The 14582-nt window shown below is 57.4% G+C and overlaps 2 protein-coding genes across 2 annotated transcripts; one reads left to right on the forward strand and one right to left on the reverse strand.

The window, feature by feature from the left end:
- Positions 1-984: 984 nt before the first annotated feature.
- On the forward strand, positions 985-5191 carry SPMIP8 (sperm microtubule inner protein 8; the record flags this gene model as incomplete). Its single annotated transcript, XM_081118616.1, has 6 exons — positions 985-1207; positions 2263-2324; positions 2594-2768; positions 3200-3261; positions 3503-3567; positions 5013-5191. The coding sequence occupies 6 exons, from the start codon at positions 985-987 to the stop codon at positions 5041-5043; spliced, it is 618 nt and encodes a 205-aa protein (XP_080974742.1). The 3' UTR covers positions 5044-5191.
- Positions 5192-7894: 2703 nt separating this feature from the next.
- ZNF319 (zinc finger protein 319) lies at positions 7895-14051 on the reverse strand. Its single transcript, XM_081119803.1, has 2 exons — positions 13764-14051; positions 7895-11796 (listed from the first exon to the last, which is right to left on the reverse strand). The coding sequence occupies exon 2, from the start codon at positions 11541-11543 to the stop codon at positions 9786-9788; it is 1758 nt and encodes a 585-aa protein (XP_080975929.1). The 5' UTR covers positions 11544-11796; positions 13764-14051; the 3' UTR covers positions 7895-9785.
- Between the last annotated feature and the right edge of the window lie 531 nt (positions 14052-14582).

Below are 14582 nucleotides of genomic sequence, written 5' to 3' on the forward strand. Positions count from 1 at the left end.
CCAGAGCCTGTGGTTGCCAGGGTTGCCAAGGAGTGGGTGCCCTCACAATCAGGCTGCAATGGGCATTGTCTTTGCAGAACATTCTTTATTCCCCTACTGTCTTGTATGGCACTGGGGCCTGGCCCATCTCCCTGCCTCTTCTCCCCACTGAGTAGCAGGAAGAGCAAAAAATCCTTAGAAGCCTGTGTACCTGGGGCCTGTGCCCTGCAGATCAGGTAGCCACTATGGGCGGGTCAGGAGCAAGGAGTCCTTCCTTCCCTTCTCTCCCTGCTCCACTCCCTGTCCCTCCTCCTCCTGCAGGCCCATCCCCTGTGCCCTCTCCCTGCTCCTCCATAGCCTTAGGTCCTCACCTCCTGCCCACCTACCACCCACCTCCATTTCTCATCTGTAACAGGACTCAGGAAAGAAATGAGCTGAGTCAACTAATTCTCACTAAAGTTGAAATGGCTAAACGGCTTCTGAGAATACTTGCTTTTTAAAGAAAGGCACTGCCTAGCCAGCAATGTTTCCTAATTTGTATCTATCATGTCTCTCCCCTTCTTTAAAATGTTTCTGTCCCCCTGTAGAATTTTGAGTAAATGCCAGAGGCCTTAGCTAAGGCCAAAAGTCCATAATTAGTTACCAATCTGAGCTAAATCTGAACCCACTTGCTGCTGCTGCTTCCTGTTCTTTAAGAATAGATTCAAACGCCACCTCCTTTAGTCATTCCCTGAATGCTCCAACCTCAGCCACCCCAGACACACAACACCCTGTCCTGAGCTCTACCAGAGTCCCTAGCACATCCTGTGTGTGTCATGTTGTCTGATTGTCCCTGCCACCACATGGGGAGCTCCTGAAAAAACAGGATCTGGCATACAGTAGATGCTCAATAAATGTCAGACCACCAGACAAATAAGCACTGGCCAAACTTGCATTCCCACGTAGAAGGGTGTCTGGCTGGCCTGAGCCCAGGATGAACCCCTTTGTACTCTTGGTTCCCCAGCCATGGCCCGCATCATTGACCTGGTGCCCTGGGAGGATGGCTCTGCCCACGTGTACGCGTCCCCAGCCATCCTGATCCCCATGGAGCGGCAGAGAAACCAGTTGGCGGGCGTGAAGCAGCAGATCTACCACCCGGCCCTGCCCACCCTGCGCCGCATGGACATGGACTCTGTCAGGGCCTGCCTGTCGGACGAGCACTGCCAGTCCACTACCTACTGCCGCAAAGGTCAGGCCACCTTACCTGCCGCTGGGGGCCCTGGGTCTTTGGGGAAGGGGTAGGTGTTTTGGAGGAGAGAGACCTGGGAGTGAAAGGCCATGAGTGGCAGGTGAAAGCATTCAAGGGGCTAGTCCCAGCTCTGCTGCTTCCTACCCAGGAAACCTCGAAAGGTCTGAGCCTGTTTCCTTATCAGTAAAATGGAAGTGATAATGGGACCTGCCTCACAAGGCTAGTATGAGGTTAAAACAAGGTAAGGCAGGAAATGTACTTCGAGTAGTGAGTGTATGGCACCTAACAGATGCTCAACGAACTGAGCACATTGTTATTGATGTTGTTGTTGTTATTATTATTATTATTAATGGAGAGAGAGCTGTGCAGAGGTCAGTAGTTACAGCAGTAGGAGTAATAACAAAAGCAATGATAACAGCTTCTGCCCCATCTTCTCTCCATCTGAAAAATAAGTGGAAATATTTTTCCCATTCTTTTGACTTCTCATGTCATTTTTGCAATGTGCAAGTTTATGTTTATGTAGCCAAAGTTATCAACCTTTTCCTTAAGGCTCCCAGATTTAGAGTTGGTACAGCCTTCCCCACCCCAAGGTTAGGACGGAATTTACTCATGCTTTCTTTCTTTTTCTTTTTTTCTAAAGATTTTTTAAATTGATTTTTTCTTTTTTTAGAGAGAGAGGAAGAAAGCGGGAGAGAGAGAAATATCAATCGGCTGCCTCCTGCTCCCCCCCTACAGGGTGGGAGTGGGGGAATCAAACAAGCAACCTTTTGGTGCACAGGATGGTGCCCAACCAGCTGAGCCCTACTGATTACCCGTGTTTTCTTCTAGTACTTCTGTGGTTTCACTTTTTTTGTATTGAAATGTTTGGTCTTTTGAAGTTTACTCTGTTATAAGTCATGTTAAGTAAAAATCCACTTTATCTTAGATTTTTTAAAGTTGTCAAGTATTCCCCCCCCAAAAAAAAATTTAAAGCAGTGTGAGCCAGACCTCTGGTGTGTGGGCCTGTGACTGCTGGTGCACAAGACACCCTTTCTCCCTTTCCCTTCCTTCTTCAGCTGACTTTGACAATGCCTACTACACACTCCTCGGGGTCCCCAACAAACCCCTGCAGTGCTTGGTGAGTGTCCCTTGCCCCTGGCGCTCAGGGGAAAGGAATGAAGGCCCTGCCTGCACCCAGCCCCAGGGCACCTCTGGTCTTGGGCTCTACTCCGTGTACTTCCTCAGCTGCCCCCTTGGGACCCGGTTCCCTTCCCATCTCCATCAGGGGCTTCAGGCGCCCCTCAGTCACATGAGCCAAGTGTCAGCTCCGTCCTCTGGGGTGGTTTGGGTCAGCCCCCCAGGCTTCTGCATCTCCCTCCCCCGCCCTGACTCCCATGGCCCTCGCAGGACATCACCGGGACTGGCCAGAGGCTCCGCCGCAGGTGCCGCGAGGGAAACCTCGTGCCCATCGCTCGGGGCATCAACCGAGTGGACTGGCCCTGTTTCACGCGCGCTATCGAGGACTGGTCCCGTTTCGTGTCCTCTGCCGGCGAGTTCAAACTGCCCTGCCCGAGCAAGAGGGGTCAGTCTGCCCGGCGCGGAGGACGCCCTGGGGCGCGACAGACCCGGAGGGCTGACCTCGGACTGGGGACAAGGGGGTGGGCTCCAGCAAGGACGGGGCGGGGAACTGGGGAGCAGGGGGGCACTTAGAGAGCGAAGGGCTGAGACGGATTGAGGGACGTGGAGGCGGGGCTCGTCTTGGGGACCGGGTGGGAGCCAGGTCGGGGCCAGCAGCCCTTGGAGCTGAGGCTGAGCCCGGGGTGGCTTCTGCGACCCCAGGAGCAGTGTCTGGAGGCGGGGCTTGTTCTGGCCCCGCAGTTAAGGCGGGACCGAGCCTAAGGGCAGGTGTGGGCGGGGCTTGACCTAGGGGCGGGGCTCAGGTAAGGTGGGGGCGGGGCTCGTTCCGGCCGCGCTCCGGGGGCGAAAGACGCGCGACGGGCGCTCTCTCCGCAGTGGAGAGTTTCAGCGGCTACGCGGTGCGCTACTTGAAGCCGGAGCTGACGCAGAACTGGCGGGTAGGGAGGGCTGCGCGCTGCCCGTCCTGGGGGCTCCGCAGGGTGGAGGGAGGAGCGGCTAACCCGGGGTGGGGCGGGGGGAGGAGGCAGACAGCGGGGTCCCCCAGTCCCCGGCCACAAGACCTCCCGCAGAGAGCGCGGGGTGGGCGGGGAGCCGTGGGAGGGGGGCCAAGGGGGGGCGTCTCCCCCCCCCCCCCCCCCGCGCTCACGGACCACCCTCCATCCCCCTGGCCCGGCCCAGTACTGTCTCAACCAGAACCCCAGCCTGGACCGCTATGGACAGAAGCCCCTGCCTTTCGATTCCCTGTAAGTGAGGCCACAGGCCCCAGACCCCTGTGGCATCTGGGAAAAATTTGGTTGGCTCCAAATAGATCAGAAGAAAATCGCAATTTCAAAATGAATGAATGTTTAACTCCTACCAAATGGAGCGCCCTGTCCTCCATCCAGTCCCTGGCAACTTCACCCTTTCGAGGTGGAGGCATTTAGGTGGGCGAAGGTGCAGCGTAATCCTTCTGGTGGCCTGGAGCCTCCCAAGGGGCCAGCGAGGTTTCCAGAGAGGGAGGTTCCCCAGGATGGGAGTGCGCCTCCCCACCTCTGGTTCACCCTCCTTCCTCTTTCGCAGGAATGCTTTCCGATGCTTCGGCTCCAGATACAGGCAAGGAACTGTCCCCGTGTCCCCGCCCCACACCAGGCCTTGCCACCCTCGGGCCTCTGGCTTCCGGGATTCTCAGACCCCTGCTCCGCCTGGGGACCTGGCGAGGGGGCCTCCAAGGGGTGCACAGCCCCCGATGATGTCAGAGAGAGAGAGAGCGAGAGCTGCTTCCTTCCAGAGACCCGCCCTGGCAAAAGTGCAGCCCACCTGTGGAGGGAGCCCAGAGCTTCTCCCACTCAATGTGTCCCTGATGTTCCCAAGGGGAGGGGGGGGCGGCAGTTTACCTGGGAGAAGAGCAGGGGCCAGGAGAACAAACAGATATAAGAAACATGATGGAAAGAGCCAAGACTGTCTTCCAGGATGCAGAGAGGTGGTAAGAGCTGGGGCTAGTGTTTTCAGCTGGAGTGTGCGAGATAGTCAAGCATCTTCGTAACTGGGCTGGCTCCCACCTCTCCAAGTCCATTCTGTACGCTTTAGCAGTCTCCTGGGTGTGACCCAAACCACCAGTGCAACCAAGCATTCCACGCCTTCCCTTGTGCTATTTCAGCACCTAGATGATCCTTCTGTGCCTGAAAAACTCCTTTTCCCAGCCCAGATGTCCCATCCTTGGAGTCTTCCCTGACCCTCTGCCTCTCCCCTCCAGCTCAAACCCCCTCCATTTGGTCACTATGGATGTGTATCCCTATCTGATGGCACACAGACTATTGCATTATTATTATTGATGGAAAGCTTGCCTTCTCTCACCCACTCCGTGCACACCCAAGAGAACACTTGCTATTTTTTTACTACTATATGATACTTGCCAGAGTAGGTTCACTAAAGGGTTGAAAATGAGTAATGCAGTGCATGGTTGGGGATTAGAGGGAGCTAAAGATGAGACAAATTGAAGGGAGGGGGGCTTGGAAGTCAAGCAGAGAAACTGAAAAGTTATCATAGGAAATAGGGAGCCATTGAAGGTTCTTGAGCCAGAGAGATGGGGTGGAAGCTGTGTTTTCCGAGCTTTGAGGGCAAGGTGGGTTTTGTGGGGTGGCCTAGAGGACAGCCTGATTTTTCCCTAGGATACCATGGAGATCCCCACCTCACCCCTCTTTCTCCACAGTCGTGTCAACTACCTAATCCCTTGGCGTTAATCTGTGAAAAGGAGGCTGATCCTCGGCTGCTGGACCATGCCGCCGCAAGTTTCCCAGCTGAACAGAGGATGTATGTTAGCATCCCCCATCTCCCTAAGAGTTCAGCCTTACTGGAAATAAACCTAATGCTCCCACAGGGAGGCAACAGGCCCGCGTTATGTGTGTATGTGTGTTGGGGGGGATGTTTTGCAGGGGCTGGGAGAGGGTCAGGACCTGCGGATGATAATATCTTACCCTTTCCTGCCCCCTACCAACTCCTGGGGGACTGGTGGGGGCTGGAGAAAACCATCTGGTGACCCCAGGTAGAGAGTCAGGATCTAAACCCCAAGGCCCGGGAGGGGGTGAGGTATAGAATCAGGCCTGAGAATTGGATTTTCCTTGTGCCCCTGTCCCTTGCTTGTAGCCCCACCCCCTCCACCTCAGACAATGAACTTGAGCCCTAAAGAAAAAAAAGGGGTTCAAAGGGGATTTTTAGACACCTCATATCAGGCTCTCTCACCATACCAGTGCACCTGGGGCCCGGCCCCCCTAAAGAGGAGAGGCAGGCTCTGAAGGTCTGGCCAGGCCTGGGGACTCTTCCCTATGACATAAGCAGAGTGTAGAAGTAAGATGAGGTGCCCCAGGTCACTCAGAGAAGAAAGTGTCCTGCTCTGCGAGGCACAGCCAATGAACATATTATGTAAGCAAAAAGTTGTCTGCTCTGTCCACATAGCTTCAGGACCAGACCTTTTCTGTCCACCAACCCACAGAAAGGAAGGCATCATGTCCTGGGGACAGCCAGGGGCACTCCTGGGTGAGGCCAGGCTAAGGTAGAGTGTCTGTCTCTGGCAAGGTTAAAGGGTAACCCACCCCAGCAATTTGAATAGGTTCTTGCCCACCAGTTGTACATTGAATCCTGACATCATAGATAAGAAAATGTGTGCCCAGGGATAAAGGCAATGCGGAACAGATGAGCATTAACAAGCCTGACTTTAGCCTGTACTTTCCATCTTCTAAATGCAAGGCAATGTGTTAAGCATTTTGCAGGCCCTATGAGGTGAGTAATTCTGTACCCACCTGACAGATAATGAAAGGGATGCAGAGAGTTTAGGTGACTGGCCCAAGGTCCCACACAGCTGGTGATTGACAGAGCTGCGAATTGAAGCCAGCCTGCCTGACCCCTGAGCCTGTGGCCACCACACTCTACTGCCTTACTGCTTTGAGAAAGGTGCAAGCCAAGAATGGGGAGGAAACCAGAGGGGGCTTCCTGGAGGTGGGGACATTTGACCAGGGTTTGGAAGGAGGAGCTACCCCACCAGAAATCTCTCTTGGAGTGCTGGCAGTGGTAGAGTCTGCAGATTAAAAATCCCACCCAGAGGCCAAGAAATGGAAAGCCCTACCCTCACCCAGCTGGGCCACTGTCTCCTGGCCTAGAAGCCCCCTCAGCTGCAGGGGTTTTTTTGCTCATTATAAATAGATTACATTAGAAATCTTCCCTGCAGCAACTGCCTTGGGGACAGCACAGCCTCCATGGCCTCAACTCCAGGCCTTCCTGGCCTGGTCCCAATCTACCACTCTGGCCCTGGGTGTGAACATAATACCCAACACGAACCCCACCACCAGCCTCCTTGCTATTCCAAACACCCAAGGCGTTTCCTGGAGGCCTGACCTTCAAGGAACAAAGAAACCCACCAGCTTGAGGATGAGATGCGGACCTTATCACAGGGATCCTGACCCAGGCTGAGAGGCCCTGGGCAAAGTTCCAAGGCCTGAGCAGTCCCTGGTCCTCTCTGAGGCCCACTCTGAAGGTGGGAATGGGGAGTGGGGAGGCCTGAGAGGTCAGGATGAAGGATTAGAGACTAGAGAAGTCTCTCTACAAGGCACCTACAGAGGCCTGGGCTCTTTATAAAGCTGCCCCTGCACAGATGGGAAGACAGAGCACAGCGGCTTCAACCTCTGAAGGAAGCAGAGGGCTGGCCACCCCCTCTGCCTATTGGGAAAGAGCTTTCCTGCTCCCCTGGCCAGACCCAGTGCCAGCACCAGTCCCAGCCATTGTTCCAGCTTCCTGGTCAGTGAAGAGTGGGTTGGAGCCAGAGCCCTGGGATTCAGTGGGGGGAGTTGGAAGCCTGTGAGGTTCAGAGACCAGGAATGTCCTGGCCCCACTACCTGGCGCCCACCTGGCCTACCTGGCCAGCCCTCCCAGTTCCAGGCCCCTGGATATCTCAAGAATTGGGACAAAGGGAGTGCTCAGGTCTGCCCTGCCTATCTTATAGAGATAGTATGAGGCTCAGGCCAGCTGGTGGAAGGGAAAGGTCTTGGGAACAGGGTGTTGGAGGGGGGTGGGGATAGCCCTGACACTCAGACGGGAGTGCTAGGCTGGCTCCCTCTCACTTCTCCCCTCGCAGAACTCTGCTCTCCTGAGTGTCTACTACATGCCAAACGCTGCACACAGGTCATCTCACTGTGCCCTTGCCCTGAGCCCAGGAGAGAGCATTACTGGCTCCATTTCACAGGTGAGAAAAACAAGGTTCAGGAAGTCCAACAACCTGCCCAAAGCCTTGTCACTAATGAGTGGCACAGACAGGATACTGGCCAGCTCTGGCTGTGGTGACCAGACCACTGTCACCATGGTTCATGGGCACAGGCTCCACTCCCGGAGAACAGGGTCCCCTCCCACTGTCCTCCTGCAGGGCTGAACACAGAGCCAGCCACACAGTGACTTGCCCAGTCACACAACCAGAATGTTCAAGACTCAGGATCCAAACCCAACCTCTGTCCCAATCTCAAGCCTGCCACCCCGGCCTGCACACCTCCCTCTCCCTCTCCACTCCCGTCATGCCCGTGGAAGAATGATCAGAACACGCAGTGCTTTGATCTGTGATGGTCAATGTCTTTACTTCTAAAGCATACATTGGACTCACTATATATTAACATCAAAAGGGGCTATCTAAAATGGAGTCATTCTTTTTAAAAATCCAAATTCCCACATTTTTGTGTAAGATCCAAAATGACATGAAATTAAAATAGACAATGTTATGAAGAGTGTAACAGATGCTTTTAGAAAGCAAAATGAGAAGAAAAAGTTAGCCATTGGGACTGTTGTCAGCCTGGGTTCAATGTCTTTTGAGGCATTGAAAATGTCTTTTGGGGCCAGTCCTTCCTGAGGGACGTACCAGCCCCGCAGAAAGGGAACTGGTCAGAAAAAGGAGGTGGACGCGCACTTTTCAGACTTGTAAAAGGGGAGTGGGACGCGGTGGGGCTCCCTGCTCCTTTGGGTTATTGGTGCACTGATTAAAGTCTTCTTTTAAGACCAAAGACCAGGGAAAGGGGCTGGAGGAGGGCAGGGGCAGAGCTGGGGTCAAAATAATCATTTCCATAATAAAGGTCCTCTGGGCTTCCCAAGGGCTCCAGACGGACATCCAGGGACACCCGTGGACTCCACCCACCCACTGATTTCCTTAACCTTCTTCCCCCGCCTGCTCTCTATGCCAGTACTTCTGCTCGACAAGCCCCGTGGGCAGCCAGAGACACGGAGGGTGCTAGGAGGACCCAAGGGAGAACTCTCAGGCCTTGGAAGTAGCTGGATGTTATCCAGGGCATCTGGGAAACGCAAGATCGCTGGGGGCCAGGCCAGCAGTGAGCCTGATGGGGCGGGTTTCCATGGGCTGGGAGGGCTCGGTGCCATCAGAGGCCATTCACACAGCCCTTTCACCTGCCCCACTCTGGATGGGTACACAGGCCTAGTCTGGGCCCTGAAGCAGAGGCTGGGAGCTGATTGAGGCCACACCCTTGACACTTTGGTTCACACAATTCAAGGGGGAGGACACCTATTCACAACCACTGGGAAGATCATGGGCTTGGCCCTGCCTCCTCCCGGGCACCAGGCGGTCTAATAATCCTCCTCTTTCAGATCGGCAGTTCTGTCTGGCTGAGAGCACGTTCCCCACCAGAGCTTGGAACCACGCTGCAAATGCGAGGGGCGCTTCCAAAATATCAGGATTACACCTCCATGCAAAGGCTGCCTTTCCTCCTTTCCCTGTGGATGGCACTGTGGCCACTGGCCCTGGCTGAGTGTTCTCCCTGGAGAACTTCTCGGCCTCCCTTCTGGCTAGGCCGATTGCTCTCAGGCACACCCAGCCCACAGATGTGCAGCCATATTATACATCTCACCTATCCAAAACCTGGAGCAGACCTTGGAAGTAGCTGGATGTTATCCAGGGCATCTGGGCAATGCAAGATCGCTGGGGGCCAGGCCAGCAGCGAGCCTGATGGGGCGGGGAGGCCTGTGGCTCATGGTGTGCCCTCCTGGTCCCAAAGACTACATCATGAAGCTGGCCTTCTCCCTCAGATAGCAACCTGAAGGGGGATGCCCTACACCCAGCCCACCTCTGGAGTCCAGCCCTTCTCCTAGACCCTACCATGACCATCCTCTTTCCTAACCATCTGATTTCTAATTGGGCTAAAAGGCTTGGGAAGGTTGGACAGGTACCAACCCCTCCAGTCTGGTTCCAGGCCCCCAAAGACAAGGGAGGCTGATGGCTCTCAAGAAAACGAATCCTATCATGGGAAAGAGGTTTGTGGAATCAGGACCAGCCACAGCAATCTGGCTCCCCCACCTCGAGGCAGGTACCAGAAGTGCCAGGCCCCTCCACCTGCCCAGTGCTCTTCTGTCCTCACGCCCAGAGCCTCGGAACATGGAGCTGAGTGAAGGGACCTCTGTAGGAGGTGGCTGGGCCTGGCCTGGTGGGGACTGCGGCAGGGACTCAGGGCAGGCAGGCGGCTACCTGGTAGGCACCCTCAGCAGCGGCGGCAGCGGCACTATGCTGCGCACTGTGCTCCTGCAGCAGGGTCACATCCAGGAAGCGCTCGCCACACCACACACACTTGAACTGCTGCTCGCGGGCGTGCACGCCCTGGTGCTTGTTGAGATGCTCACGCTGCTTGAAGGCCTTGTCGCAGTTGGGGCACTTGTAAGGCTTCTCGCCGGTGTGCACCCGTCGGTGCCGCTGCAGGTCTGATGCATACTTGAAACGCTTTTCGCAGTCCGGACACTTGAGCGGCTTGTCCCGGGCTGGGTCGCAGCGATGCTGCACGAACTCCGAGGATGAGAAGAAGCGGCGCTCACACAGGGTACAGCGCAGGGGCTTCTCGGCTGGGGAGCAGTGGGCCAGCTGGTGCTTCTGCAGCGCCGACGCCCGCTTGTAGGCCTTGTTGCACACCGTGCACTTGAAGGGCCGCTCGGCCGCACCGGGCACGCACTTGTGCCGCAGCAGCTCGGCCGATTGGTCGAAGCCCTTCTGGCACACGGGGCACTTGAAGAGGGTCTCCAGGGTGTGCACGTGCTGGTGGTACAGCAGGTGGCTGGGCTGCCCAAAGCCCTTCTCACACAGCCCGCACTTGAAGGGCTCCTCAGTCTTGTGCGTGCGCCGGTGCCGCATCAACGCGTACTGCTGCTTGAAGCCCATGGGACACAGGTCACACTTGAAGGGCCGCTCAGCACTGTGTGTGCGCTCGTGCTGCCTCAGGTCTGACGGCCGTTTGAAGGCCTTCTGGCATTCGCCGCAGCGAAAGGGCCGTTCGCCGCTGGGAGTGCATGGGTGCTGCAGCAGCTCCGAGGACTCCTTGAAGTGCAACTCGCACACGTTGCAGCGAAACAGGTGGTGCTCGCCCGAGTGCGCGTACATGTGGCGCACCAGGTGCGAGCGGTGCTTGAAGGTCTTCTCGCAGACCGCGCACTTGTAGGGCCGCTCAGAGCTGTGCGTGCGCTTGTGGTGCACGAGGTGTGACGACTGGCTGAAGCTCTTGTCACACAGTGTGCACTTGTACGGCTTCTCACCCGTGTGGATCCGCTCATGCCGTGACAGCTCTGAAAGGTGCTTGAAGGGCTTCTGGCAGACGGGGCAGCTGTAGGGCTTGTCAGCCTGCTCAGCAGGGGTGACAACGGTAGGTGGGGGCTGTGGGGGCAGCGAAGGGGCAGCAGTGGCCGCTGGCTCTGCAGCCTCGGTGGGCTTGTAGGTCTTCTCACAGATGGAACATTTCACCAGGCCGCCGGTGCCACTATGCGCGCTGTGGTGCTGAGCCAGCGAGGTGAGCAGCGAGAAGCCCATCTTACAGACACCACAGACAAAAGGCTTCTGCTCAACCTGCACACACTGGTGCTCCAGGAGGTCAGTAGCCTGGTGGAAGATCTTGAGACACTGCGTGCACTGGAACGAGCGGTCATGGCCTGCCAGGCACTGGTGCTCGTGGGGGCTGGACAGGTGTGCAAGGTCGTGACCACACACACCACACTTGGGGCCCGGCTCACCTGCTGCCTGCAGGGGCTCATGCTGTGGGGGCTGCAGGCCGGGGTCGGGCTGCAGGAGGATGCCATAGACGGCACAGCCCAGAGGGTTCTCAGCCGTGCCTGGAGGCAGCGTGTGCTCAGCTAGGGCTGGCGGTGGTTCTGCATGGTGCTGAGGCTGCGGTGGCTGCGGCTGCTGCGGCTGTGTCTGTGGCGGCTGCTGCCAGCTTTCCGACATGCTTGGGAAGATGAAACAGGGCTTGGAGAGTAATGGCTTCAGTTTCCCTGATTAAGAGGACCAACCCAGAGAGAGAAGCAGCCCTGGATCAGGGATGGACAAGGACCTCAGACAAGGCACAGAAGAGAGACCAGTCAGATGGCCCAAGTCATGAACCAAGACAGACTACAAGGCTCTGCCTACAGGACAAGGGGCTCTTCGAGGCACGGTGCCAACAATGCCAGGGAGGCTCCGCCTTCCCTGATGATGGGTTCTGTAGAAAAGAGAGAAATCATGAGATTGAGGCAGGGACACTCAGCTGGGCGCTCTCCCTGTTCTGCCTGCACTTGCCACAGTGACATAAACCACACCAGGGAAGAGAGAGAGGCTTAAGGCTGGGAGATCTGCTCCCTTCACACACCACCAAAGAAGTCTGCTGGCAGCTCAGCTTCTCCAGCAAAGGGGATGGTGGCTGTCTCCACCCCACCTGGGCCAGGGAGCCCCAGCCTCCCAAGTACTGCCAACCCTCTTTAATCAGCTGCCTTGCAGGTGAGAGTCTGGGGTGATCTGCCCACAATACAAAGAAGTCACAAATTCTGCTCACACTCCAAGAAAAGACTGACCAGTTTGGGCCACGGTGTCCAAAGTAATAATTTTAGCAGCATAACTTTTTTTGCAAATAAATTCTTACTTGGGAGCCCAATATGTAAGGTGGATAAAAGCAGGCTCTGGTTGAGGCCTCCCTAAGGCCTGTCAGCTTCTCTCCCGTTGATGCCCTGAATCTCAACTCAGGACATCACAGCTCAGGAGAACAGCCTACTGGGTGGAAGAGAACAGGCCTCCCAGATATGTAGGCCCAACAGCAAACAGCCTCAGTCTCTCAATATTTCAAACAATTGCATGGAACAAAGGACCATCTCAAAAACCTTCTCTTATGAGGGGCTGGCTCACATCCCTCTCAACTATCTCCCGGGCCCTCCACCCTGACCATGTGCCTGCTTTCTCTCCACACACAGGTTGGATGGTCTTGCAGGGACCAGAGCCAGTGCATGATGGGATTCAGTGATAGGTCTACAGACCCACCCAGCTTCAATGTCTACAGCAGAATTTCCCCACTCTACTACTCTCCCAGAGCACCAAAAAAAGTGCTAAATCCTTTTATCTGAATGTGTCAAGGCCTGCAGGAAGATATAAGCAATTACGAGTTTGCCTCTGCAATGCGGGAAGTAACATGCTAACCACAGAGCACTTCTCCTCATCGCCTTTCCAGAGACAATCCCCGTTCCCTTGCTCTAAGTCTATAACTTTCTGAGTAATCAATGGAAGGTAAAAACCACCCAGCCCAGGCAAATCTCTAACTCACCACTTTGTGGCAGCATAAGGTAATGACAGCGAGAAGGAGGAACTTTTAGAATCAGATGTAACCCACTTACAGGTTCCCAGCTTTTCTGCCTCTAACACTGGAAAGTTTCTAAGTTTTCTCCTGAGGGAAAGAGGAGAGAAGTGGATGCCTTCCCTGGACAGCCTGGCCTCTAACTGTTCTGCCAAAAGAACATAGGTCAGGCCAAAAGCTGTCATCCTCCCCATCTTCCGGAAAAGGGAGAAGGAAAGGAGCCATTGCCTTGGGCAAAGGCAGCAGGTTGCATGAGCAAGCAGGTGCCAAAGGCTCCCCAGGAAAGGGGGAAGCGGGGCTACTCCAAGGGCAGTGTAGGTTAGGCTGCGCCAACACAACTGTTTTTTCCTGCATGAATGGCTGCCAAACATAAGGTCTCTGGCCCAGGGCCCCCAGCTCCACTGCCCACCCACTCCAGGAAGCTGCAGCCACGAGGCCTCTCAGATCTCCCTGCAAAGAGAGAGACTAGGGTAGGGGAGCGAAGGGAGGCCCACACCTGTGCCCCACCCCAGCCCTTCCTCCTCCCGGGGAAACCGAATGAAAGCCATCGCCTCCCCACCTGCGCTGCCCGCCAGCCCCGCTCAGCTGCCTCCTGTCAGCCCTCGGCGGGGACGGCCAGGCCACCGCAGCCGGAGCGCCGGGCCCGGCCAGCGGGCCCGAGGAAGGCCCCGGGGCCGCCGGCAGGCCCAGGAAGCAGCTGCGCCTCGAGGCCGGCATGGGCCGCCCGGGAGCTCAGAGGCCGCCGGGGCTGGCTGGCTGGTTGGGGGGGCGGCCGGGCTGGCTGGGGACGAGGGGCGGCGGGCGCGGAAGTGGCCCCCAGACTCGGCCCCGGGCGCCCCGCCGCTCACCTGCTCCAGGCCACCAGCGGCGTCAGGCGCGGGGCGAGAGGCGACCCACTGCTCTCTCGGCCGCCCCTTTATTCCGGCTCGATCGGCCGCGGCGCGGCCTACGCGCGCTGCCAATCCCCGGCCTCGCGTAGCGGCGGCGGCGGGCAACCCGGGGGCGGGGAACCGGCTAGCGATGACCCGAACCGAGGAAGCGATGAGTGCGGCTGGGCTAGCGGTTCGGGGCGGAGGAGTGCCGGGAGGACGGGAGGACGGACCGACAGCCTAGCAGACTGGAGGACAGGCGGGCGCGCGGGGGGGGGGGGCAAGGAGGCGGGGCCGGAGGAGGAGCGGCCGCCGGGGCGGTGGCGGCTGCGGGAGGAGCGGACCGCGCGGAGCGAGGCCGCCCCCTGCCGGGGACCCCGGGGCCCGGCCAGGCGGGGTTGGACTGCGGGGGGCGCGGGGCGGCTTTCCAGCGTCCCGGCCCGCACGCCTCAGCTGACTCGGGGGGGGGGGGGTCTGCTTCCGACCACCCTGCTCAGCCTTAGGGGAGGGGGCTCTCGGGACCCGGCCCCCGGCCAGACCCCTGCCCCTGAGAGGAGGGGCCTCCTAGACCCTCAGGTCTGCTGGAACTGACCGGCCTCTGACCGCTCAGCTCGCTCTTAGGGGAGGGGCCCCGGAGCCCGGCCTGTGGGCCGGCTGGAGTCGGGGGCTCCGGGACCTCGGATTCTGCCCGGGCCGCGAGGGCAGGGAGCTCCGCTGTGTCTAGTGCGCTGCCCGCTGACCTAGAGACCGCCCGTGGCTGGAAGGTCAGGTCCGGGCGGCTGCAGACAGAGCCCCAGA

This window comes from Miniopterus schreibersii (assembly GCF_964146895.1).
Source record: "Miniopterus schreibersii genome assembly, chromosome: 18".
Lineage (NCBI taxonomy): Eukaryota > Metazoa > Chordata > Mammalia > Chiroptera > Miniopteridae > Miniopterus > Miniopterus schreibersii.